The 26,359-nt window shown below is 42.3% G+C and overlaps 1 protein-coding gene across 6 annotated transcripts in view; it reads left to right on the forward strand.

The window, feature by feature from the left end:
- Nucleotides 1-26,359, forward strand: part of CCSER1 (coiled-coil serine rich protein 1) — a 685,984-nt gene that overhangs the window by 58,277 nt on the left and 601,348 nt on the right. For all 6 annotated transcript variants that reach the window (XM_066996360.1, XM_066996359.1, XM_066996362.1 and 3 more), the window contains 2 exons: nucleotides 21,471-22,832; nucleotides 25,467-25,654. In XM_066996360.1, the coding sequence (XP_066852461.1) occupies nucleotides 21,515-22,832; nucleotides 25,467-25,654 (1,506 nt within the window). In that variant the 5' untranslated portion in view covers nucleotides 21,471-21,514. The remainder of the gene's footprint in view (nucleotides 1-21,470; nucleotides 22,833-25,466; nucleotides 25,655-26,359) is intronic.

Here is a 26,359-nt window from a genome sequence, read left to right on the forward strand (position 1 = left end):
CAGTCTCCTCATCCTGGTTTGGCGGTCTGTAACAGACCCCCACCAGGATGCTTGCCTTGTTGGCCTTCCCTCTGATCCTAACCCACAGAGACTCAACCTTATCATTCCCAGCCTCAAGTTCCTCAACATCTAAACACTCTCTAATATAGAGAGCCACACCACCACCCCTTCTGTGCTGCCTCTCCCTTCTGAAGAGCCTATAGCCAGACATTGCAGCACTCTACTCATGAGAGTGGTCCCACCACGTTTCCGTGATGGCAACCAAGTCATAGCCTTCCCGCTGCACGATGGCTTCCAGCTCCTCCTGTTTGTTGCCCATGCTGCATGCATTAGTGTAGATGCACTTCACTTGGGCCATTGCCTTCTTCCCCGGCTTTGCCATTGTTCCCCCAGTTACAGCTCCAACAAGCCTAATTTCAGCCCCATCCCCCTTCTTTCCTAGTTTAAAGCCCTCTCAACAAGCCCTGCCAGCTCCTGGGCTAGGATCCAGTTTCCCCTTAGAGATAGGGACCCATCTGCAGTCACCAGGCCGGGTGCCGAGTAAAGCGCCCCATGGTCAAAAAACCCAAAATTTCTGTGTTGGCACCAGCCTCTGAGCCACGTGTTAATCAGGTGGGCTTTCCGTGTCCTCTCGGTACCTCTCCCTGCCACTGCAGGGATAGACGAAAACACCACCTGTACTCCTGCTCCATCCACTAACCATCCCAGTCCCCTAAAGTCCCGTTTGATAGCCTTCAGGCTTCTCTCTTCAATATCATCACTGCCAGCCTGGACTATCAAAAGAGAGTAGTAGTCAGAGGGGCGAACCAGGTTGGGAAGCTTCCTGGCAACATCCCTGACCCTGGCCCCAGGGAGGCAGCAGACTTCCCTGCGGGTAGGGTCAGGTCAACAAATAGGGCCCTCTGTTCCCCTGAGGAGGGAGTCGCCTACTACGATCACCCTTCTGTCTTTCTTGGTGGAGGCAGGCTTGAGGCGTGGAGTCGGCTTCCTCGCCCTAGGCATCCTCCTGGGTAGACTTTCTACCTCGTCCTCACGCACCGGTCTCTCAAGCTCCAGGGCCTCAAATCTGTTACGTAAGGGCACCTGGGAAGGTGGGGCCGGTAGGGGGGGGTGTTGCCTGCAAGGTCGAGCAGGGACCTGTCTCCATCCCTCCTCAACTCCTAGGTCGCCTCCCTCTGCCCGACAGCGACAGGGCAGGGGGTCTATCCCCATTTGGGGTGTCTGACCCCGGTACCTCTCCTTCAGGCCCTGCAGGGAGTCACTCCACCAGTCTATCTCCCGCTCGCACTCCCTGATAGCCCTCAACCTATCCACCTCCTCTTTGAGTTCTGCCACCAGGCGGACCAGGCCATCCACCTGCTCGCACCTCACGCACACGGTGCCTCTGCCTCCCTCAGATGGCAGCAACAGGCTCAGGCAGTCCGCGCACCCAGAGACCTGAACTGCCGCATTGTTGAGCAGGCGGTCAGTCTGGGTGGTTACAGGCTTTCTAGAGAGAGCGCTTTGCCTGGTGAAGACCATTGCAGCCTAGCTAGCGGTCGACAGCCGTTAAAGGTGTTGTTCTTATGGGCGGGGGGGAAACTCTGCCCTCTCCGCCCTCCCTGCGCGAACTGCCTGCGCGAACTGCCGCACCCCGCCCTGTTTGCCCGCCCTGGTCGCTCGCGCTCCTTAGGGGCTGCTGTTAAACGGCCGAGGAGGGGGCGCTGCTGGCTCCGCCTACGGCTCCTCAGCCTCCCTCGCGGGGGCTGCCGGGTCCTGGCGGCTCCCTCGAGCGGCCTCGATGTCGGAAAAAAAAAGCCATGCATGTCCCGATCACCCGCTCCGCTGCAGAACGCGTCTGCCCCGGAGCCGATCGCCTCGGCAAGTGGCTGCGAAATGGCGGCAAAGCCCGATTTAAATGGCCCGCCGCTGACGCTGCTGGCTCCGCCTACGCCTTGTCAGCCTCCCTCGCGGGGGCTGCCGGGTCCTGGCGGCTCCCTCGAGCGGCCTCGGTGTCGGAAAAAAAAAGGCCTGCCTGTCCCGATCCCCCGCTCCGCTGCAGAACGCGTCTGCCCCGGAGCCGATCGCCTCGGCGAGTGACATCCCACATAAGCGTGGCCCAGGAGGGCCGGCTGGAACAGCCAAGGCTGCCAGGGAGCAGAGAGGCCACGCAGAGCAGGAAGACAAGGGAGAGCCCCGGGCTGAGCATTTTGCTGCTCCTTCTCTGGGCTCGACCTCTGGCCGTCACCAGCAGCACTGCTGTCTGCACGCTGAGTGCAGTCAAAAGAAAAGGAGGCTCAGGGGAGGCCTTATCGCTCTTTATAGCTACCTCAAAGGAGGTTGTAGGGAGGTGGGGGGTCGGTCTCTTCTCCCAGGCACGAAGTGACAGGACAAGAAGAAATGGCCTCAAGTGGCATCAGGGGAGGTTGAGGCGGGATATTAGGAAACACTTCTTCACTGAAAGGGTTGTGTGGCATTAGAACAGGCTGACCAGGGAAGTTGTTGCGTCGCCATCCCTGAGATATTTAAATGATATGTAGATGTGGTGTTTAGCAACATGGTTTAGTGGTAGACTCGGCAGTACGAGGTTAAAGGTTGGAACTGGTGGTCTTAGAGGTCTTTTCCAACCTTACGATTCTGTGATTTCTGTGCCTCTGCTTGGAGCACCTTTCTTCCTTTGGGAGGACTCGTTAGCTCATGCTTTGGTGCAGAGGGACCTCCAGTGTCCCTTTGTGGCCCATGCCTTGGCCTCACAGGCCATAGCTTGCTATTTCTTTGTCAAAAGACGTTCCTATGCATCATGGAAGGAGATGAGGTCCCTGCAGTGTTGCAGGCAACAGGCTGGGAAAGACAAGTGCCATTTGCTCCTCTGTGGGGAGAAGGCAAAGCCACTTTTGGGACTGCTTTTGTTCAAGGACTTGGGTGCGCCTGGTGTCTCGTGCAGAACAATGGGGAACTGAGGTGTTTACCTTGAGGGAATTTCACGCTGGGGATAAGATAATCCATGATCTGAGTGACAGGCTGTGGCTGGAGGCTGTAATTGCATGACAGAAGAAACAATACAGCAGGAGCCACCTGGGCCAAGGGAGGACAGGCCTCATAAAGATCCAGGCAAATGCAGCTGGCAAACCCAACCTGAGCTGTTTTTGGCAGCCAGTGACCCAAGCCAACAGGCCCCATGTCCTTTTCTGAATGATCCCCATAAGAGGTGGCCCAAGCCCCAGACTAAATGAACTGAACCAATCTGCGCGGCTATTGGAATGGACGTGTGATGGGGCCCTGTGATGCGGATGGCCCACGGACAAAGCGAAAGATACCTGTGTAAATAGCAAAGGATGGAGAGGAGGGGTGGTGTCTGATGAGGATGCATTTGGGTAGCATAGGACCTGAGCAAGCTGCAGGCAGTGGAGATTGTCTTGGGCCTGTCTGGGAGGTAGGTGACTTTCTCCAGCGCAACCCCCACGCTGCTGTTTTGGATGTGACTTGAGACGAACAGGCACCACGAGAAGGCTTGGGAGGGGGCAGCTGATGGTGGAGGGAGGGCGTAGCTGGGACAGCTGACCCAAAGTGAGCACCGTGGAACGTCATACTCAGAAGTAAAACCTGTAGGTTTGGCCTTACAGAGTAGCCCTTGCTCAGACACTGGCTGGCCATTGGTCTGCTTCTGGGAGGCGGTGAGTGATGGCTCTCCACTTCAGATTACCTCTCTTGTTCTTTTTCTCTTTCCTTCTTCTCTCCCACTTTCTCAGGGGACACGCGTACCAGGGATGGATGCAGACGCAACCTCCATTGTTTTGTTTCACACACTTTATTCACTGGGGAGCAGTCCCCCCCGATTCCCTCCCAGAGCCTCTTGGGAGCTGTGGCTCTCCAGGGAGATGGAGAAAATGCTCTCCTCCTCTTCCATGTCTTCCACCTTTCTCTTCTTTTTGGCTCTCTGGGTCCTCCCAGCTTTCGGGTGGTGGAGGAGCAGCTTTCTTAGGTGCTTCTGCATCAGGACGATGTTTCCTTCCATCCGGCATAGCACCTCATAGCTGTCGTAGGAGTACCCACAGTGGCAGCACGTCCCTGAGGAAGCTGAGGGCGTCTTGCTCACCTCCTGGAAACAAGAGGCCAAGGGGGGCATGATGAAAGGGACATGGGCCTTGGGGGGGCTAGAGACATCTGCACCGGGGCTTGGCCTCTTCTTGAGAACTTTGGGTCCTGCTGGGCTGCACCAGGCAGCACGATGTGCAAAGAGAGCCTCAGGCAGGCCCCATATTTTTGTCCCTCAGGCATCAGCCTGTCCCTGTTTCTTCTTCTGAAGATGAGACCCACCTCTGCCTCCCAGGGGTGGGAAGAGGTCCAGGGAAGACCCAGGGCACCTTAGGGTCCTGCTGAGTCCTTCATGACCACGTGGGCTATTACTCCTTGTCCTACCCGTTACTGACCCAAAGTCCAAGGCCTGGCAGTCCCAGCAACCTGGCACTGTTTGGCCTGCCTGACCTCCGTCACTCACCTCTCTCTGGCATCTCCTGGCTTTTCTCCATAAGTAAATCCTCCAAAGGAAAACCCCGCCGAGCAGGCACAGGGCTGTGCTGCTCCCATAGGGCACCTCCACAGACCGAAAAGTTGCATCCAGCACAGCCAGGGAGGACCAAAGCTGGCCCAGCAGGTAGGGCAGGTAGGAGCACTGGCTCTCTGTACCAATGCCCTGGTGCTCCAGGTCCTCAGGAGCCACGTCCCACATAAGCGTGGCCCAGGAGGGCCGGCTGGAACAGCCAAGGCTGCCAGGGAGCAGAGAGGCCACGCAGAGCAGGAAGACAAGGGAGAGCCCCGGGCTGAGCATTTTGCTGCTCCTTCTCTGGGCTCGATCTCTGGCCGTCACCAGCAGCACCGCTGTCTGCACGCTGAGTGGGTGATGGTGCCAGCAGCCGCACGGTGCTGTCACCGATGGCCCTGTGATGTCACAAGGCCTTCGTGGGGCACCCAGCAAGAGGGGAAGGTCCTGGGAGGGAGGCAGGGCCCAGGGAACCGAATTTCTCAGCCAACCACTCCCACAGCCATCCCCCGCTCTGGGTCTGCCTCAGCACTGGGGCCTGGGTCGGAGCCCTGGGGGCAGGGGCTGTGCTCCAAAATGCTCAGTGAGGAGGAGCTGTGCCAGTGCAGGGGCGTTGCCTGGGCCCCCTGGACCCATGCTCGTCCTTCGATGCTGTTCATATGGGCTGTGGGGCAGCTGTGGCATTGCCCGCAGCACAGGTGGGGTGCTCAGGGGCTTTGGTGGCACAGGCAGGAGCAGATTGCGGGCCCAGCTGGGGTCCTCTGGGGTTGGAGTGGCTGCAGGGCCTGCTGTGGGAGATGGGTCTGCGTTGAGTGCAGCTCGGTAGGCGTAGGCCAAACCCAAGCATGTTTCAGTGCTTTGTGTCTCTTGGGAATTGACAGTGTGCTGGCTAATATGTGCAGATGGCCAAGAAGACCAACAGCTTCTTGGTTTGTATCAGAAGCAGTGTTGGCAGCAGGCCCAGGGAAGTGACTGTCCCCCTGTACTTGGCTCTGGCTCTTGGTTGCACCTCATTCTGTGTTCGGCTTCGGGCCCCTCACTACAAGAAAGACATTGAGGTGCTGGAGCATGTCCAAAGAAGGACCATGAAGCTGGTGAAGGGTCTAGAGAGCAAGTCCTGTGAGAAGAGGCTGAGGGAACTGGGCTTATTTAGCCAAAAGAGGCTCAGGGGAGGCCTTATCGCTCTTTATAGCTACCTCAAAGGAGGTTGTAGGGAGGTGGGGGGTCGGTCTCTTCTCCCAGGCACGAAGTGACAGGACAAGAAGAAATGGCCTCAAGTGGCACCAGGGGAGGTTGAGGCGGGATATTAGGAAACACTTCTTCACTGAAAGGGTTGTGTGGCATTAGAACAGGCTGACCAGGGAAGTTGTTGCGACGCCATCCCTGAGATATTTAAATGATATGTAGATGTGGTGTTTAGCAACATGGTTTAGTGGTAGACTTGGCAGTACGAGGTTAAAGGTTGGAACTGGTGGTCTTAGAGGTCTTTTCCAACCTTACGATTCTGTGATTTCTGTGCCTCTGCTTGGAGCACCTTTCTTCCTTTGGGAGGACTCGTTAGCTCATGCTTTGGTGCAGAGGGACCTCCAGTGTCCCTTTGTGGCCCATGCCTTGGCCTCACAGGCCATAGCTTGCTATTTCTTTGTCAAAGACCTTCTTTCCAGACATATAAGAAATCCTAATATGAATTATAAGTGATGAGAAAAAAAAATATTTCCAACAGGAAAGAAGATGTAGTAGTAAATTAAAGTTAAAAAATAACTATAGTACCTCTAGAGTCGAGGCAGAGAGGGAAGACTCATTTATACTGACTTCCATCAGCTATGTTGGTGTTGTGGTTTAACCCGGCTGGCAGCTAAACACCACACAGCCGTTCGCTCATCCTCCCCTGTCCCTCTCTGGGATGGGGGAGAGAAACGGGAAAGTGAAGCCTGTGAGTTGAGATAAAGACAGTTTATTAAGACAGGAAAATAATAATAACAATAATAATAATAATGATAATAGTATTAATAATAATAATGTGTATGGAACAAGTGATGCACAATGCAATTGCTCACCACCCGCTGACCGATGCCCAGCCTATCCCCGAGCAGCCGGCCCCCCACCCCGGCCAGCCACCCCTATATATTGTTTAGCATGGCGCCAGATGGTATGGAATACCCCTTTGGCCAGTTTGGGTCAGCTGTCCTGGGTCTGTCCCCTCCCAGCTCCTGCTGCACCCCCAGCCTGCTCGCTGGCAGGACAGAGCGAGAAGCCGAAAAGTCCTTGGCCTGGTGTAAACACTGCTCTACAACAATTAAAACATCAGCATGTTATCAGCGCTCTTCTCATCCTAATCCAAAACATAGCACCCTACCAGCTACTAGGAGGAAAATTAACTCTGTCCTAACTGGAACCAGGACAGCTGGGTGTAATTCTTGCTTTTAAGACCAACTTAGAACCACAATAGAAAACTTCATACCATGACAAAATAGCTCGGTAGTTTCTATATCATTATATTTTAATTCATTTTGCACCTTTAAATTGGCCCAGTTTTTACAGGATGCAAAGAGAGTCTTCAAGCAATGTACTTAAATGTATGATTTAGAAGTGCAGAGCAATTGCTTATTTTCTGACGTGCAGGTGATGGTTAGGACTAACGAGAGCTACTAGGCTAAGTACTAATATACTCATCGTCATGATGAGACTTGTTCTGTGTATTTGCTTGCTGCTGAATCATAGAATCATCTAGGTTGGAAAAGATCTCTGGCGTTATGAAGTCCAACCATCACCTAACACTACCAGGTCTTACTTAGCACCACATCTACATGTCTCTTAAGCACCCCCAGGGTTGATGACTCCAACCACTTCCCTGGGCAACCTGTCCCAATGCCTAACCACTATTTTCTGTGAATAAGTTCCTCCTAATAGCCAGTTTAAACCTTCCCTGGTACAACTTGAGGCTGTTTCCTTGGGTCCTTGGTGACTCCTTGTCACCTGAGAAAAGAGACCAACGCCCTCCTCGCTGCAATCTCGTTTGAAGTAGAGTGATGAAGTCTACCCTCAGACTCCTTTCCTCAACACTGAACAATCCCAGTTCCCTCAACCTCTCCTCACATGTCTTGTTTTCAAGTCACTTCACCAGCTGTTCTCTGAATGCATTCCAGTAACTCAGTATTGTTGTGGTGAGGGTCCCAAAACTGAACACAGTACTTGAGATGTAGTCTCACCAGTACTGAGTACAAGGGGACAATCACTTCCCTCATCCTGCTGGCCACAATATGTTTGATGCAGGCCAGGATGCCATTGGCCTTCTTGGCCACCTGGGCACACTGCTGGCTCACATTTGTGATTCATGGTATCTATATCTTGCTTATGCCATCTTCGCGTATCTGCACAAGAACAGCAAATAAGTGTACTAAACTTGCATTTACAAGGTTGCTTCATGCTTTCACAGTAAGATTGCTTGGACTGACTTCTGCTGTTGGAATTTAGGTGACATTATTTTATTCTCTTAAATTGTGGTTGCAGTTTACATCTTTGAACAAAACATTCTCTGTATTTGGTAAGTAGTAGAGTATTTTGATCTGAAGATTTGGTCTTTTTTTTTCCTGAAGAAGGATAACCAAATAACATATTCCATTTCTGGAAACTAAACTTAGGAAAGTACAGGGAAAGCTGCAAATATGGAAAGAGAGAAACTGTTAAACAAGTATACTTGTTTCAGGTACTAACTGCTTATTCACCGAAGCTGGTAATAACAATAGCTTAAGTGTCCCCATTCTGATTTTTAACTTGCTAGTTTGTGCCAGTTTGCAAGCTTCATTATGTAACAAGCAGAAAGATGACAGAGTCCATAAAAACTAATGAGTGAAAACTAGTATACATGGAGATCCACAGCTGGTTTTTGTATTCAAATGCAAATGTGCTCTGCTTTGGGAATACATTCACATGTTGTGCTACCATATAGGAAGGCCCAGCTCATTTGTATTTTTTCTTTGCTTATTAAATAACTTTCCCAAAGCTGCAGGTCTTAAAATCAGTTTGGGGGCACCTTTGTGAGTCACCTGGAATTCAGGTTTAACACTAGTCTACCAGGTGTTTTGCTTTGGCATACAGTTATTCTAGCAGTCTTTGTGCACAGTCAACTGTGCTGTCAGTTGCGCCCCTTTCCACGTTCCTTGGCGGCTCAGGGAACTGGACAGAATCAGTTGGCTTCATTTTCAGGTGCAACAAAGCTTTCTGACTGACATTTTCCAATTTAAGCCACATACACTCAAGAAGAATAAGGTAGAATTATTGCACATGTAAAAGCAAGTCCTTTTACGGGGAAATACTAGCAGGTTTAATACAAGGCACAAAAGCAATAATATTTACTGCTGGGAATGGTAGTTTTATTTTGTGTTCACTTGAAGGCCGTGGAAGAATGGGTGGCTCTTGATCAGCTGTTTTCACAACAGCTAAGAGACTTCACGTCTATATTCATAGCACACTTTCTAATATTTGTAGGTTGCTTTGAAATTATAGAAGCATCACTGCTATTTAATATTTTAGAGCTCAGATGTGATTAAGTAAGACATGAATAGACACTATCATGGACTGATACTTAAAGCTGTTCAGATCTTCTAACTGTGGACTTGTAGTGACTCAGTTGTGAGAGCCAACATAGTAAATGAAATCATACAGTTTAATTTTCTGAATTTATACTCCTGTTTGCTAATACATTCCACCCCCTGTAAGTTTTCTTCAGACTAACCAATGCTAATAAATCAGCCAAAGCATGCTTGTGTAAAAGGATATACAAAACTACTTAACTCATTTGTCCCAAAAGAGCACGACTAGATCAGCAAAACCTTCTATCTTGTATAGAGCTAGATGACAGTGATGTATGTGTTAGTATTTCATGAGTATTTACACAGAAATGCAGTAATATGTGCCTCTGAGTCCATTTTTCACCAGCAAATATAAAGTGTTAAAAAATTAGTGTACAAACTGTTTACTTATTAAGAGCAATTGATGTAATTGGAAAATACCCAAGCTTGATTTTTGACACCTTTTATGCATTGCAAATTGTGTTTCAGAACCTCGTGAAAGCACAGAGACCTACTGCATTTATCTGTCTTTTAATCAGAGTTTTGTGTTCACACACAAATGTGTGAAAGCTGCTTTTATGTCTCTGATTTTTTGGAACTGAGAATCACATGGTATCTTGTTTTTGCATTTCTTAGATCTTCGTAGTTGTGTTTGCATAGCAATTAAGCTTGTGCATAAATTTAAGAAAACAATAGATTCATTTGTTCTAACTGTAAAAAATATGCTGAGAACTCACTAGAGCTTCTACCCTAAAAAGCACTCAGAGTAGGGCAATTTGATTTACAGTTATCATATAGCAAATTTAACCTTTAAAGTTGGTTTTAATATTCTGTCTTTTATTATGGAATGCAAGATACAGGATGTCCAACTCATCCAGTGAAGGTGGAGGTAAATTATATCCTCGTTCACTGATCCAGTAAAGCATTCGGCATTGTGCTTATGTCCCATTGAAGTCAATGGGACCACTCATGTTTTGAAAGTTAAGTATATGCTTTTAAGTGTTTTACTGAATAGGAATGAGATTATTCTTAAAGTCAAGCATGTGCTTAAGTGCTTTGCTGAATTGGTTAGCATCTGTGAGCTAGTGCAAGGATAAAACAGTGTACACACTTGTGCAGAAGGTCCTTTTTGTTAGTACCATTGGATTTGACTGGCTCTGAGGTACTGCTGTTAAGCAATAAGTATAAGTAAACAGTTCTACATGATATCTTTCTGTGGAATTGAGAAAAAAAAAGTCAGGATGGCCTGGGGACTCTTCCTGTTCTTTGTTTATCACCAAATTTTTATTTCTTCTATCTTTATATCTTCTGTTCAGTTTTCTTGTATTTTCCAGCTGCTTTTTCTCTTAATTGTCCCTTTTATCCATTTACGCTCTCTATAGCTTGAGAGAAGAGTTGAATTTCTTCCTTGAGTTTCCGAGCAGTCCTGTATTTCACTGGGCATCTGTCCCGTTGGTGCTATCTTCCCCATTCTCTGTATTCCCTAGCCTTGAGGTAGGTCCCCAATCCCATAGCCCACTTGAACTTGACATGGGAGATGACTTCTGTCATTATTTCTTTCTTTGCTCACCAGCCTTTGGGCTCAGTTCAAACTTCTTGTATGTTGAAAGTGGTTTTAGAGGAAATGCAGGTTACAGATCTGTACTTTTAAGATGTGAAGGGACATGCTGTAAAGAAACAGGTGTTGGTCTTCCTGCCAGACTTGTAGCCCTTGTGTAGTCACCTCTGCTCTTTGTCTTCCTGTCCAATTCCCTGGTAAGAAGTTAAATTTTTGATTAGGCTAGCAGGACTGAATTGAAACTTCTGCTTTTATGAAAATGCCATCACAAGTATACCTGATTGGTCAGAAGATTGTGCTAGCTTTGAGAGTTACATTTGATGCTAGCGGGAAGTAAATGATCTTAACTTAGAAGACATTATTTATGATGGAGTCTGATGATAGATGTTTTCAAACTGTACAGCTTTATTTTGGTTGAAGATGACAAGGCACAGCAGAGACATCCAGGAACATACAGTAAAAGTGTTACCTTAACAGTTATCTGTCTCAGGATCTGATCAATTTTGGGGATGATTGTTCAAAAACGTTAAAAAGTGGTGGTGGGAGGAGGTTCAGATAACAGATCTCAATTGAGAGAGACAATATTGTGAGGCAATAAGCTTTAGAACAAAAGGCAATTGTAAAAGATTATTAATTGTATACCTAAACTGGTTTTACCCATTTGGAGCCTACCTTATTCACTTTTTTGATACTCAAGCAATCTGAATGAAACTAAACTGTCATTTGTTCATAGGAGCCTCCATACAGCTTCCCTTTTCTGGAAACAATCTCCCTTGCTATAAGCAGTATTTCCCCGTACGTGTTATTCTTCCGTAAGGGTTGTTCTTCACCACATCTCATCTCCTTCACCTTATCTCGATACAATGCTAACCTGAACGCTAGATCTTGTTTTGACAGTAGTTGTGGGTAGGTCACTTCTCTTTCATTTCATACAGTGCTAACTACTAGAATTGTTGTGAGTTTGTAAGGTGTTATGTTGGTTTGAATAACTTTATTAAAGATTGTTTCTGGTATAGTGTTTCATAATTCTCTGATAACGCTACAAGACTTTACTACAGCCTTTCATATAGCTGTCTCAATTTGCTTTTACAGGACGAAACTAAAATGCCTGTGTGATAGTTCAGTATGATTCTCATTTTAGATGAGAAGGATGAGTTTCCACAGGGCCCCTGCTCACAGAGAAGATCACTGAATAGTCCTTAAAGAGACTCACTGCCATAGAAATATGGTCCATTCTGTTTTCAACTTAAAACAACTGATTAACAACTCAGTCAAAATTAGAGAATATGAATATATTTAATAAGTGAGAATTTTCATCTGGAGTTTTCCTTTCTTTCATTGTTTTTATTAGTAAAATGAGTCTAATACATCTAATATATTATTATTATCAATAAATCAAAAGTGGAATTCCCTTAGTCTTTGCTAAGATTCATGGAAGTCTTCATAGTCATGTAGTCGTCATGATAAATACGATTTATTTTTAAATATAGTGTGATTTATTTATAAAAACGTATTCTTTTTACAAAAGTGATGTCCAGTGGAGTACATTAACATATAAAGAAACCAAAGCAATTAGGTTGCAGCTAAAATTACACAATATTGGAAGTGGAAGTTATTAATGTATTTAATATTCAGCCCCGTGAGGCACACATCTTATGTCTGGGAAAGCCTGCAGGGAGCAGGAATTGTGCAGTTTCTTTCACTAGAAGTCATCAAGCTGTGGATTTTCTGAGGATTGTCTGAGGATTTTCAATTCATCTTCTTACAAGGGACAGCATGGGAATTATTGTTCTCTTCTGTTGAATTTAGGGGAATTTGGAAAAGAGCATTTTCTCTCCTGTTGCTGTTAATGATATATTATTTCATGGTAACATAGTCAACAGCTGCTGCAGTGATGTACTACAATTACCTTATTGTTAATCAAAGACTGATCTATAAATTAGTCTGCATCATGTTAGGCAAAGCTTTAATGATTTGTTTTTATGAATACTATTAACTACATTGATTTATTTTTATTTTTTAAATCCTTCTATTTATCTGGACCTCCTGGCAAAGTTCTTATCACCCAGTCCTTTTTCCTGTAAGGATGTAAGGTGAGCTACGGATCCTTCTGTCTTAGTATTGGTTTTAACAGACACTTAGGGAAAAGTGGGAATGGAGCACATATATATGAGTCTTCAGAACTGCACAATGAATTTGTAAGGGATTTGTCGATTTTCATTATAGCCCATTAAGGTATAAAAGGGTTTTCGCACTTTGTCAACATGAAAAAGAAAGACACAAACAAAACCCTGCTTTGATTCAGTTAAACTAGGAATCTGTGTACTACAGGTGATTATATCATACATGTCCAAGGATTGCTTTTGCAAGAGTTAAAGAAATATTAGCGGTGGGGTGACCAAGGCTTATAAGGAGGAGAGGCCAAATGGTTTAAATCAGCATGATTCACTTCAGCGTAGCCCCATGAATTTACAGCAGATGAGGATTTGTTTCTTTTTAATGCAGTTAAGGTCACACATTCACCCAGTGACAGAGGTAATAAATGACTATAGCTCTTGTTGTCACTATGGTTGCCATATACACAGCAGAAGCAGGCAGCTCTTGAGACTGCAAATAGCTAGACTAGAAAAAATACAGGAAGCTTAAGCATAAAAAATGCTTATGATATTTGCTGATGACAATGAAGTTGTGATTCTGGAAGATAAGAGGAGTAGACAAGAGAGAATACGGACAAAATACACTTGATCCTAATGGGTCCACAGAGCTAAGGCAGTTGTGAGATGGTTGCTTGAAGGTGGCAAGGGAGATGAATTTGTAATATATTAAGAGAGATTTTGGAAGGAACACATTAAAGCAGAACTTGAAATCACTAGTGGCTGTGCAAATCAACCAGATTGTGCTTTGAAGACACTGACGATGTCTTGTGAGCCAGCAGAATATTTTAAGTTGTTTCATGGGGGAGCAGATAGAGGTCCTTCAAATGCCTCTGGGAGCTGTAGCCAGTATTGGCACTTTGCTTCATGCTACTAACGGATTTTATGCCGTGAACAGTGCAGTGTAGGTATAGAGCTAGGGCCGTGTTATTTCCCCTATTTTCCTTGTGAGAATACCAGCTCGCTTGTGCAGCAGTGATCTGTTCCACTTCAATTGCAGAGCGAGGAGCTGGCAAGGAGTCTCTCCCGCTTTTAATGTTGTGGGCCGAGTGAAATGATAGCTCTGCTGTTTGCCAGTATATGAACTAGTCAGTGCTCTCGGGGGCACGTTACACCTGGTTTTCCTGCACGAAGGAACAAGAAGATCCTTGATGCTTTCTTGGTTGCTTTTCCTTTTTAGATAGTTTTAATTGTTTCGGCATGCATAAAAGTAAGGAAAGACTGCACGTAGTGAGGAGCAGGGTGTTGTGTATACACAGGTTAATAATGGGGCTTAACCTATGGGGCTTGAAATCAAATCACCATCTATAAAGGAACACATCCTGTGTTTATGGCTAAATGCTAGTACTTAGTGGGAAGTCCAAATACACTTATTTTTCTTCAAGTCTTCGTTGCACAAGATTCTCTGTTACTTCTAAGCGTCATAAAAATACTGCCGTCGGCATCATGGGTGTAGGGGAGGAGGGAAGAAGGATGTCATTTAGTGCTGTTGAATCCTGTCTGATTACCAGACTGCCGTTTCTGTGCCCAGTAGAGGTGTCTCAGCATTAGCCGATGTGTTTAGGTATGGTTCAATTTCCATTTGCACTCAGGGACCTATGCAAGTCAAGGCCACTTCACTTGTTACAGGTGAATAATTCACTTGCATTTGAACACTTTTAGAAATAGTAGTCAGAGGAGTGGGTGGCACGACATTTGAATCACAAAGCAAGAATAAACTGTCTTTGAGATTTAGACCAGGTTATTTACAGTTGTAACTGTTTCTAATTAAGCTACATAAATAATTGTGAGTAGCAGATACTTGTAAGAAATGCATTGTACACATCTCCAGAATCCAGATAACAAATGAGGGTGAGAAATGCAGTTTCTGCTCTATTCCAGACAAACCCACCAAAAAATAGTCACACAAGTACGGCTCCTACCTCACTGTGGCATGATCCTTGCCCCATTTCTGACCTATTTGTGTCTTATTGTGGGACAGGTGAAAAAACGTTGTTTATCTTCTTCATACAGTGAACTTTTTGCTAGTAGATGATACCAGGCCTTAGTGAAGAGTAACTGCTTGTTGGTTGTGTGTAAAGAGTACCTGTAAGATTGTTTCATTGATGTCCCAGTATTTCATGTAGTACAGTGAAGTTCTTTGAAATACCCTTCCATATGCTACAGAGGCATTTGAGTTAGTGGACATTTTAAATTTAAGAAGGGAAGAACTGCGGCCTCCAAGTTTCTGGAGATCAGTTTCCCTGCTTCTCTTTTAGTAAACCCACAAGTTCACCTGATATAAGTGGATGAATTTACATACCTAGTGATAATGAATAAAAGAATTAGTCACCTCGTACTTACCTCATGCTAACATTTGCCTCCTGGCTAATTTAAAGTCAAAAGATATAGATAATTTATCTCTAGTTTTCCTCTTTGAATGTTTGTTACAGTTCTGATTTAATCAAAGTACTGGGAATAGCAGTTATGGATTTATAAAATATCTGTCTTCATTTGGCAATTGACCGGTCAGAACTGGAGAGGGGGTGTTGGTGTGTGTGCAGTTTTATTTCTTGAAAATTCATCTGACTCCTTCCTCTCTTGTTTCCTGAAAGCACCAGAACATTTGAAAAACTAGGTGTGGACTCCAGGACACGTATACCTGAAGGAAATACCATTTCTTGCCTTCTCAGTGCTTGTATTCTGTGGTCTTTTTTTTTTACTTTTACTTTTTTTACTTTTTTTTTTTCCCCAGATACATAAAAGCTGTTTTGCCCAATCAGCTTTCAACACAGAGAGGAAAAAGTGTGTTGGGTTCTATCTGCGTGCAGTTTTCCGGAGGTTTAGCCCCTTATGTTGGGTAGTCTTTCTTTGCTTATAAATAACTGTTGAGAAAAAATCAAACTTTAAGAACGCGCAAACAGCATTGTAGCTTATAAAATCACATAACAGAGAATACAGCTGTGGCCACTGTTCTGCAAAATAAATGACTGAGCTCAGTGACATGCTACGAGGGTTACATGCACAAAGAAAGAAGAGGAGAAAGTGTTATTTAGAAAAGCAAATGGAGCTGTTACGTGTTAGAAGGAATAGCATTCATTTCATTTGCAAAAACAAATTGCTTCAATATCAACAGTCCAACCTTTCTTAGCTTGCGAATGTATTCTGTTGTAAAGGCTTTTGTCTCTGCTAGTATTTTCAATGAGGCCATTTTAATCCAGTTGCATTATCCCTGATGACGACTAAAGTTCTAGAGGTTTATATAGAGGAGTTTGCTTTTTTTTAAATGTAAACCAATATTTTAATGGCTTTCTTAGGCTCTTATATTCACCTTGGGTACATGTTATAACTCTGACTTCTGGAAGCTATGCAAATTAAAAAAAAAAAAAAGTGTCTCAAATGTGCTAGAGAAACAAGTAATACTGGAATACAATTGGTAAAATTGGAATAGTTTTGAAGGCAGTAATGCTTAGCTGCTAAGGATCCAAATGTGGAGTTTCTTGATTTGCGTGGGAGTCACAGGCTGTGATGTTACCTGTTGGGTTCAAGAACAGGACTTTGCAATGGACTTCTGTTGACTCACCACTAATTAAATATATTCATTTTGCATGTATTTGTTTATCTGGGAGTTATTTCAGGTATCTGTATTACCCTGGGGTAAATTGTCTGCTCTGTGCAAGTCTGGAGCCAAGTAGTCCCTGCAGACTTACTTCTCTGTGGTGTGGCCCCTGCATCCTACCCTGTGGTAGCTTGTGAGGATTGAGCACGTTTGCAGTTTATAGTATCCACATGATAGTCCTATGTGTTTCCTATACTAGAAGATTCCTGATTCACAGCATTAAAAAATGAAAGTATCCTCTCCCTCTTCTAACTGTGAGCTCAGCTTAAAAATCACACTGCTGTGGAGCAGGGAGGTAGGGAGCAGAAGAGTAGTTCTGTTCTGGATTTGATCAAAGGTTGGGGCCTTTCAGTTATTTGTTATGTTAGCTTCCAATTTAGAATTAGACAGTTTTCTCCTTTGTTTGGAGGATATTGTTTGATGTTTCTAGGAGGTGTATCTTTAAGGAGAACATCTGTAGGAAAGATTCATATAGAAAGTGTTGAGAGGTAGTATTTTATAAAGGGAGCATTTGTATAGGCCTACACATCACAGTTACTTGTTGAATAAGCATCTACTAGCTTTCTGTGTGGACATGTATTTATGGTAATGGTAAAATTCTCAAATAGTTTCAAGTCTTAAATTTGTCGCAAAGGCCACGGAAAATGCAAAAAGCACTGACTAATGCTTTCTCACATTTGCAGTCAATGTAAGAGTAGATCCACTGCTCCATCTACTGGAATTCAAAATCCCCAGGCAGAGCTGCACGCTATTGAACGCATCGTGTGCTTTGGCACAGCTTTGTGAACAACCCTTCGCAGAAGGTTCAAAATGTTTTTTATTTTTCAGCTGGTGGATTGATGGAATAGATTTCCCTAGAGACATTTTGTAATATTTTGATAATTTTACCCCTTTTAATAATTTTTTCCCCACTTTTACTGTCTGAAAGTTGACCAAATTGTTTATTTTGGCAAGATGCAATAATATATGAAGTACAGAACATGTTGTAAAATTCTTACCCTGTTTGTTTACATATTTTATACTCATACATCTTCTAATATTGTGTGGTTGGATGATTCCTCCTTATTTTATTTATTTATTGTTGTTTTATTCACATTTCTGCAATATCTTGGTGCCGTTTGATCAACTTCTGAAATTGCTAATATGAAGGAAAATGTCTTGTTTGCACTTTGCCTCACATTTTGCCTGTTTCTCATTTGTGTTGGTTTCAACATGGGAGCATGGGAATTTGGAGCTGTAGCCAAGTGTTTGAGGAAAAGCAGATCTGAAACAACCCACCATTGCTCTGGCTTCAACTAAGTGTTTTAAAATTGTTTACTTAATTTATTTCAGTGTATCATACTTTGTCTTGTGTGATACCATATGCAAAATTGCTCATCAAAAAGCCATCCCATAAAAAGCAAAATTTGAACTTCTATCTACTGCAGCAGTTTCCGTATTATTTGGGTTTTAGAATTAAAATATATTTTAAAAGTAGTGGTTTATGTATTTACTGTGTTATTTGTATTAGCAAAGAAATACATGATTAGAAAAAATCCTAATGCATTTTAATTAATTTATTTTTTTTGCAAGATACATGCATCATTTGGAATATAAATAATTTTTAAAAAATGAACAATAATTTCAAAATGAAGGCAAAAAGTATATATTTTTTATTCTGGCTGGTTTGATTCATGGTAACTCGAGTAGTTGGATTTTGACTTCCATATAGAATAGAATACCACGGAGTATTTTGGCTATTCACATGATGTTACAATGGTGCAAAATACATTTTGTCTTAAACGAGGAGCCTGACATAACTGAAAGTCATCCTAGAGAGTCTCTCTGTCTGTCTTTTTTTGCAGGGTCCTTCTTGTCTGTTTGACTTTGTGCTAGTATTCTAACAAGGTTCCAGTTTCTTTAAGATAAACAGAGTTTTGTGGTAGATCGTAGATTGAACGTGCAGGATCAGAATTGCTGTGATTGTTGTAGAAAAGTCCACTTTGGTTGAAAGATTAGTCTGGAATGACATAATGACCTAGAAAAGGTGTGTTTCTTTGCTGTTTTATTTTTCCTTTATCGTGGCTTTTAAGATTTATGTTGGTCGGGATGGGAATGTTGGATATAGAAAATTAGAGGTTTAGTAGAGACTGAGTATGCAGCTGTGCAGAGAATAAGAATGTAGCTGAACTGAATTTCACTCAGTAAGGGTTACAGCTATGAAGTGGTAAGCACAGTATTTTAAATATGAAGACTGAACGGAAACACCTCCTGTTTTGAAAATGTTAGGACATGGATGGCAGTTTATAAGCCCCCTGTAATTAAAAAAAAAAAATCTTATTTCATTAATGTCTGAGGGTATCGATATATTAAAATAGTATTATTTTTTCCTGTATTTCAAGTAGGATTGTCATTTTAACTCAGTGCCAAGCTTTGTCACTTAACACTGTCCTGTACATGCAAATAAGCATTCATATATACATGTACACATATGTGGATGTGTTTGTTTTCAGAAATGTCCTCTGATAGCTTTTGTATACTTAGAAAGAATGATATATGTTATAATGGACTTATACTTCATTATAATGAGCTTATGCATTCTTGTAATGAGCTTATATTTTATTATAATGAACTTATATTTTGTGTGAGGATTTCTGCTGCTTAGACAATAGAAGAGTTGACAGCTTGTTCTTCCTTCAAGAAGTAAGGAAGAATGAATGAACAAATGCCATTTATGCTATTTGTTTTTACAGGGAACGTATTCTATTAAAAACTGTTACTACCTGTATGGTACCATGGGTCAGTCGATAGGAATAATCTCTATTATTCTTTAGACACAGACTTCTTATTTCCATTGGAATTACAGTTTTGTGCTTTTTGCTCAGTTTTCCACTTAATTCTGTTTTTAGTTCAAATAATTCCTTAATTATAGAATAGAATAGCTTGTTCTACAGTGAAGTGACACTTAAGATGTGGGCATGAGAGTGAACAATGGGAGCGAATAATGTTTTGTCTGAGCATAAAAAAGTCTATAGCAATTTAATATATTTTTAAAAAATATTTTCTTATCTACTGAAGCTGTAAAACTGCATTCTAAAATCTCTTTTTCAGTAGTTATGTCTGATTAAAATACAAGGAAGAGCCTTCACAATCTGTGAATGAATATGCTTGCGTGGTGCATATGTGCATATCTGCACATATCTGTGAACCAAAAAAACCCCATGATATACCAGTGGTTAAACAACTGGGATAGATTTGTTTGGAGGGAGAGGGAGGGTGGCTTTCTGAGCATGTGGCTTTCTGACACACGTTTTCAGTGGGTTGAGTCGTGGTAGATGAACAATTTAGTATAACATAAGCTCCTGTGCAAGTTTGCAGGGCCTTGGCTCTTCTCTACTGTTGGCTGCACTCTTGCTCTTGTTGTTGACTTTGCGTATCAGTGAAATACAACAACTGGCCTTGCATCAGTCTGTTTAGTGGATACAAAGCTGTTTTGATAATCTGTGTCTGTTCTTGTACCATCAGTTCTGTCCCAGTAAGACTGAAATTCAAATTTGTGTTTCAATTGCAAGACCTCAGCATCATACAGCTCAGGTTTTAGCTTGTCATCAAAAATCCCCAGTGAGTTCTAGAAATTAGTGACTGTTTTCAAGCTGTGCCTCCTTTCATAAACGACAAAATTGCTTATTGATTCCTGATGCTTTTGACTCCTTATACTGTGGCTGCTTGGCAGTGCATGTCCAGATTGGAGCTATGCTTGCTTTCAAAGAAAGAAAATCAAAGCAGAAATTGCAGTTCAATGTCTAGTCACAAATAATCTCTGAACTTACTCTTTACTCTTTATTTTCCAATAATATGACATGTATGCAGTTTCATTATTCCTTAAATACTCAGTATCCATTTAATATACATACCTGTGTGTGTGTACATATATAATACACACTGTATAAATATATATACTGTTCATAGGTATTTATTATAGCCACGTAAAGCATATTAAATTGCTCATTAGATGAATGAATTTGATTTTGTGCTTGGCATACAAATATTGTTTAGATAAATGACCTGATTTTATTCCTATGTGCTGAATACTTGCTGCTGAGGAAGTTTTGCTTAGTCATTATACCTCTTGTTCTTCTGATCATACGTCACCTGGTTTTATTGCTGTCTCCATGGTCCTGTCTCTCACTACAGTAGTTTTATTATAACAAGAACAAAAAGGAGATGGAACTGATATATATTTCTAAAAGATTAATTTTCTTCTAGTGTATCTGCTGTGCTGATAATGTTTTTATTGCTTAAAATTTGCCAAATGTCTGTGTATGAAACACATTTCACTAATTTCAAAAAAAGCGCAAAAACATCTAGTTATAAGCAAGAAAAATAGGCTTTAAGAAGGATTTCACAGAACTGTTAAAAGGAAAGCTTCAAATTCAAATCTAGAAACATGATCGCATATTTTGACAGTAAATTCCAAGAACTTAAAGTTCTCTAGGAAGAATGGGTGTTGGTGCATATTTTAGCTTGACTGCAACACTAGCATTTTGTCTGCTGTATGATAATGCGTACTGTCTTTAGTAGGAGAATATAAAGGAATTAAAAATCCAACTGAACGTGAAGATTGGAAACTTTAAATCCTGTAGTTTGTTGCAAAAATGAGTATTTAGGAAGCCAAAATAATGTTTTACTTTACTCAGGTCGTGAAAAATCAATAGTCTCTTCTGTGAAAGCTTACAGTTTATAAGACTTGTCCCCAGAACTTACAGAAACAAAGGACTTTTGGGTGAAATGTTTGTATATCATGTAGATATATACTGTTACCCAGTATGATGTACATTGCATTATGTATAAGATTATATATGTCACGTGTAAAATGTTTTGAGCCATGTCTTTGCTCAATTGCTAGGATTTTGGAGATACAGATCAGACATCACTTTGAAAATCTAAAAAAAAATGTTCAGCAATATATATATGCAACAACTTGTAGCTATGCAGAAAATAGATATTGGCATCTGAGGTGTTTTGGCTGACTTAAAGCTTGTTCAAATAGACTTTGAGGCTGAATCATTTCTCTCTCTTTTTCTCAACCCAGATTAGTGTATTGGCTGCGAAGAATTGCAAACGCTTCGTGCCCTGATGGGGGACTCAGGATCCAGACGATCAACTCTAGTGTCTCGGTTGCCAATATTCAGGAGAAGTATTAGCCGGAGACACGACTCCCTTCCTTCCTCACCTTCCTCTGCTAGTGCCGTGGGTGTCCACACCTCCTCCCCATCCAGCACTAACTCCAGCTCAGGGAGCACAGGCAAGCGCCGGAGTATTTTTCGGACTCCTTCCATTAGCTTCCATAACAAGAAGGCGAGTGAACAGAAGCCTGACTCCACCAGCCAAAATGTTAACATCTCAAATGGTGCCCAGTCCTCTCTCAGCACTTTTCAAAAACTGAGCCTAGAGGAACACATTAAAAGTAGAGGAAAGCATTCAGTTGGCTTTGGCAGCTCACGTAGCAAGAAGATAACAAGGTCTTTGACAGATGATTTTGAAAAGGGAAAGGAGCCCTCAGCTAATAAGAATGTCTTTATAAATTGTATAAGCTCTGGGAAAAATGAGGGTGATGATTCTGGCTTTGCAGAAGAGCAAAGCCGATACTCTGTCAAACAATCCACACGTAAACTTCTCCCTAAATCCTTCTCATCGCACTACAAGTTTTCCAAACCGGTTCCGCAGAGTCAATCCATTTCCTCTGTGCAGCAGTCTGGATGCGTGCTGGAGATTAAATCGTATGTTGAAAGTGAACCGGTGATTGCCAGGTCCTCTTCTCCCTGCTCGGCTGAGACGACGGAGTGCGTGGGAAGCACGTTGCAGTCCCCGCTGCTCTCGGCCGACCTCACGGCTGCCCAGACCCCCTCCGACTTCATAGCCTTGACAGAGGATTCTGTTTCGGAGGTTGATGCTCTGCCCAGCAGTGGCAATGGAGTGCTGCTTGCAGAGGATTTTGGCCACAATGTCTCTACCTCTCAGATCTTCTTTAATCCTGCTGCTGCTCCGGTGAGGGAAATGGATTACGTGGAAAGTACATGCCAGTCTGCTGGTGGTGTATCTCCTGTGAGTCGCACAAGCTTTTGTAGTGTTGAATCTAATACCTTATTCAAAACCTCAGCTGCTAATCAAATAAAAGTATCATTGCAAGCCAATGAACTATGTATTACAGATACCAGGCACATAGGAGAAATTAACTCAGCAAAGACAGATTTAGAAACCTTTGGGTTACAGCACAGAGAAGAACCAGTGATCCACTCTCCAATGGCACAGGGGTTGAGTGGGGACCAAGATGAAGGCACTCTACCTAAGCACACAAGAGAAACAGTTCCTGTAATGGAGTCTAAGATTATTCAATGTTCTGAACCTCAGTCCCTTAAAACACAACAGGGATATGAAACAAACCATCCTAAAGGTAAGTATTCTACTTTTTCATTGTGAGGTTTGATGGTTTGGGGGATGCTTTTTTGTTGTTGTTGTTTGTCCTTACTTCCTTTGTAAGAATTGTTTGGTCATGAAGTGTTTGTGTAGCGTTGCCAGGGCTAGCTAGAAAGATCAAAAGTTGAGAATTTTACTCTCCTTCCAAGATGATGTTTAATTCAGAATTATAAAAGGAATAAAACAAAAGGCTTTGACTTTTTGAGTTGATGTTTTTCAGTTTAATGACAACCATGAGTGCTGTTGGTAGCTGTTTCCTTGTGATAGAAAATGAATTAAGAAAGAGTATCGATTCTCACCTCTTGTTGAAAGCCAAAGATGGGATTTTTGAGGCATGCCTATTTTGGACTTGGGCCAAAGAGTTGGATTGTTTGAGGAGGAAGGATTGCCAGAGAATAAACTTCCTTTAGTCTGGTTATGAAAGATAACATACTTTTATCTTATATTGATCTGGGTTTGTGACTCTCAGATATGTTATAAAGCACCTTGGAGGGAATGTTACTGTGGCAGAGGACAAGAATATATTGCTGTTTCCATCTGAAATAGCACTGTGTAAGTTCTTATTACATAACCTATAAAATGGAGAGAGTTAATTACCAAATAAATTTCACACTGTGTCTTTACCTTATAAAAAGGAGTTTGGAAATATTAACAAGAATAAGTGGAAAGGATATAGTTTGAATTAGCATCTATAGACATGCAGATCTTCATCTTTCATCAAAGAGACCCAACCTTTGAGTGAAGGACACCTGTCAGATGGCATTTGCTTCACCAGTTTGCTTTCTCAACCAACCTGAAGACCAGTGCTTTGTTGAATAATCCTGAGGCTGTATCTGGTGGGGCGAGATTTGTGACAGTTAATAAAAATGTATTTATGTTGTTAGTATTGGAAGAGGAATGAATGCAAATTCATATGAGTTCATACCCATCCTTTTGCTTGGTGATGTAGGCATGTAGACTATAAGCAATCAGAAGCAATCTTACTTTTGGAGTTATTTGTCTCTGCACAGTAATAGTTGGATATCTTGTACATAAATAGCTATATATAGTCAAATTAATCCACTAAATTATCTTTCATGAGAGGAAAACTGTGCCTCAGGACATTAGTCAACTGGGACAAAAATATTTCCATTTATATATATTATCTGTCCAGAGCACATCGGTTGGGTGGTCTTTGCAACTTTGGCTCATCTGTGAATGAGTTCACACTTTTAAATCTAATTTACTAGAGTGGAGTAGTTGTAGAGCAGACCAGTGAGCAGCTCAGAGTGATGTTTAGAAATACACAGTGTGTTTGAAACTCATGCACCAGCAGCTATGTATTTAATCTGCATGTCTGTAAGGTAGCTGGAGTTGAAACTGCAACAGAGAATTTTTTTGTAAGTAGGCTTGGTATTCGCAGAAACACTAGAGCTAATATTACACTATTTCAAAGTTGATGATTAATTATTATGATTTTATAGTTCTATTCCAAATGCATTTTTTTCAACTTGTGTAGTGAAGAATGTATTTAAAATTAGAAAATGGGAAAGCATACATAGGGATCACTGAAAAAAAAGCATAAAATCCTGCCATATGAAATGAAAAGATAATATAGAAAAAGAGAATATAGTATAAAAAATTTATGTGGTATTCAGAAAGGTATAGCAGAAGTAGTTAAATTTTTTGCCAACAGACTGCTCAGAACACTTGGTTTTGCTATAACAGTATTTAAAACCAGGTGCAAATGTAAAATATTTTTGTGCATTTTTTTTTGGCAATAGATATTTTCTTTTCCATAGTGGGTCTCATAGTAGATTTCATTGATAGATTACAAGGTTTGTCATGTCATACATTTCTTAATATATGCTTATATATTTTTAAGTGGTATGAAGTTTTTTGTAAAGCCATTGAGGAAATGTTCTCTTGCAAAAGGCAAAAGAATGTTTTTTTTTTTCTTTTAATGTTACATCTATTATGCTATTATGTGTTTCTCTTTTCCTTATCTCTGAATTTTCCTTAATACTTCAAAATGTAATTTTCTCCTCTTTTCCAATGTGTTATTGTTTAATAGGTGTTGGGGACTGGGGTGCAGCCTGCATGCTGTGTTTTGAGAGCACAGATACAGAGCTGATGTGGGAAGGCCAAAGAGAAACTAAAACCTGTATGCATCATGATGCTATGCGCTGGAAACAAAACTGTGAGCAGGCCCTAAAAAAAATGGGCTTGGCTTAGGACAGGATAAGGCAGGCTGGGTTTTTGCACCATGGAATCAGTGATAGTTTCTCTGGTGGGTTTTACTGGGAAGAAGTTCATAAGAGTCCCAAGAATGAGGGGAGAAAGGAAGGAAAGTGGCAAAGGTCCCACTGGATTTGTTAAAGAACGGTGGGCTGGGCTGTAGCATGCTGAGCACACGAGTCAGCAGGAGCTGAACAGTGAGCAGGTGGCCCAGGTCATACTTTTACCTAGCTAAACAGGATCTGCTTTCTACAGAACACCTAAGAAATTATTCTTACATTTTTACGATTGCTATTCAGTGGTAAACATTTAAAGCAAAGTGCTGTTCTCCCTAAGAAAATTTTTGTAGAGGATAATTCTCTGTAATGATTGGTGATTGCTTGTCTATTTGTAGTTGATCTTGCCAATAGCTTCAGTCCGTACCGAGATGGCAGATGTATTGAGAAGCGACTGAGATCCTCTTCAGAAGGTACTGCTGGAAGCAGTCGGCTGATCATAAAACCAAAGGATGGAAATTCAGAAGAGCTTAACAGCCTACGGAAGCAGAGAGCAAGCTCATCCTCTTCAAAAATGAACAGCATGGTGAGTTTATTCTCATATATGTGTTTGTTTGTTTGTTTTTTTCCATGATAAGCATAACTACACTAAACAGCAACTTCACAAGTAATGGATGGTAATTAAAAAAAAAAAAAAAAAAGCCATCTCAGGCTTCCAAAATGTGGTCCAGGCTGGGCTGCAGAGATAAAAACTATTTTTTTTTCCCACAATGTTACATTGTGAAAAGATTTGTATATTTTCTGTGAGGAGATTGAAGTCATGCTTTGTTGATTTGCCTGGGAGATTACAAGATTCAGACCAGAAGTTTTGTAGAGAGGAAGTTGTTGGTGAGGAGACTCATTATAGAAAGCTGGTGGCAAGGTTCAGTGCTTTCACACTGAGCACAAATTAAGGATGAGAGGAAAAGTTCACTTCTGAGAACCCTTGAGAATGCCTAGGACTGGGAAATCTAAGACAGATCAGATCACTGTGGAGAAGAGTACTTCTGAAACCTCTTCTGGTGAAATAATAATAGCAGTAACTGACTGACAAGTATGTGCCTTCCTATAGCCAGTGAGAGTAAACGTTTTAAGATGAGTGTAATTTATACATATGCATATGCTCTCTAGTGAGAGAAAAAGAAGATACTAGGATTGAACGTCGGCAGCAATGGTATCTACTCTTCAGTTTATGGAAATCACTAAAACAAGTTTTACAGCTATTATGAGTTTCAAGTATTTTATTCAACAT

The sequence above is a fragment of the Anser cygnoides genome, chromosome 4 (assembly GCF_040182565.1).
Source record: "Anser cygnoides isolate HZ-2024a breed goose chromosome 4, Taihu_goose_T2T_genome, whole genome shotgun sequence".
In the NCBI taxonomy this organism is placed as follows: domain Eukaryota; kingdom Metazoa; phylum Chordata; class Aves; order Anseriformes; family Anatidae; genus Anser; species Anser cygnoides.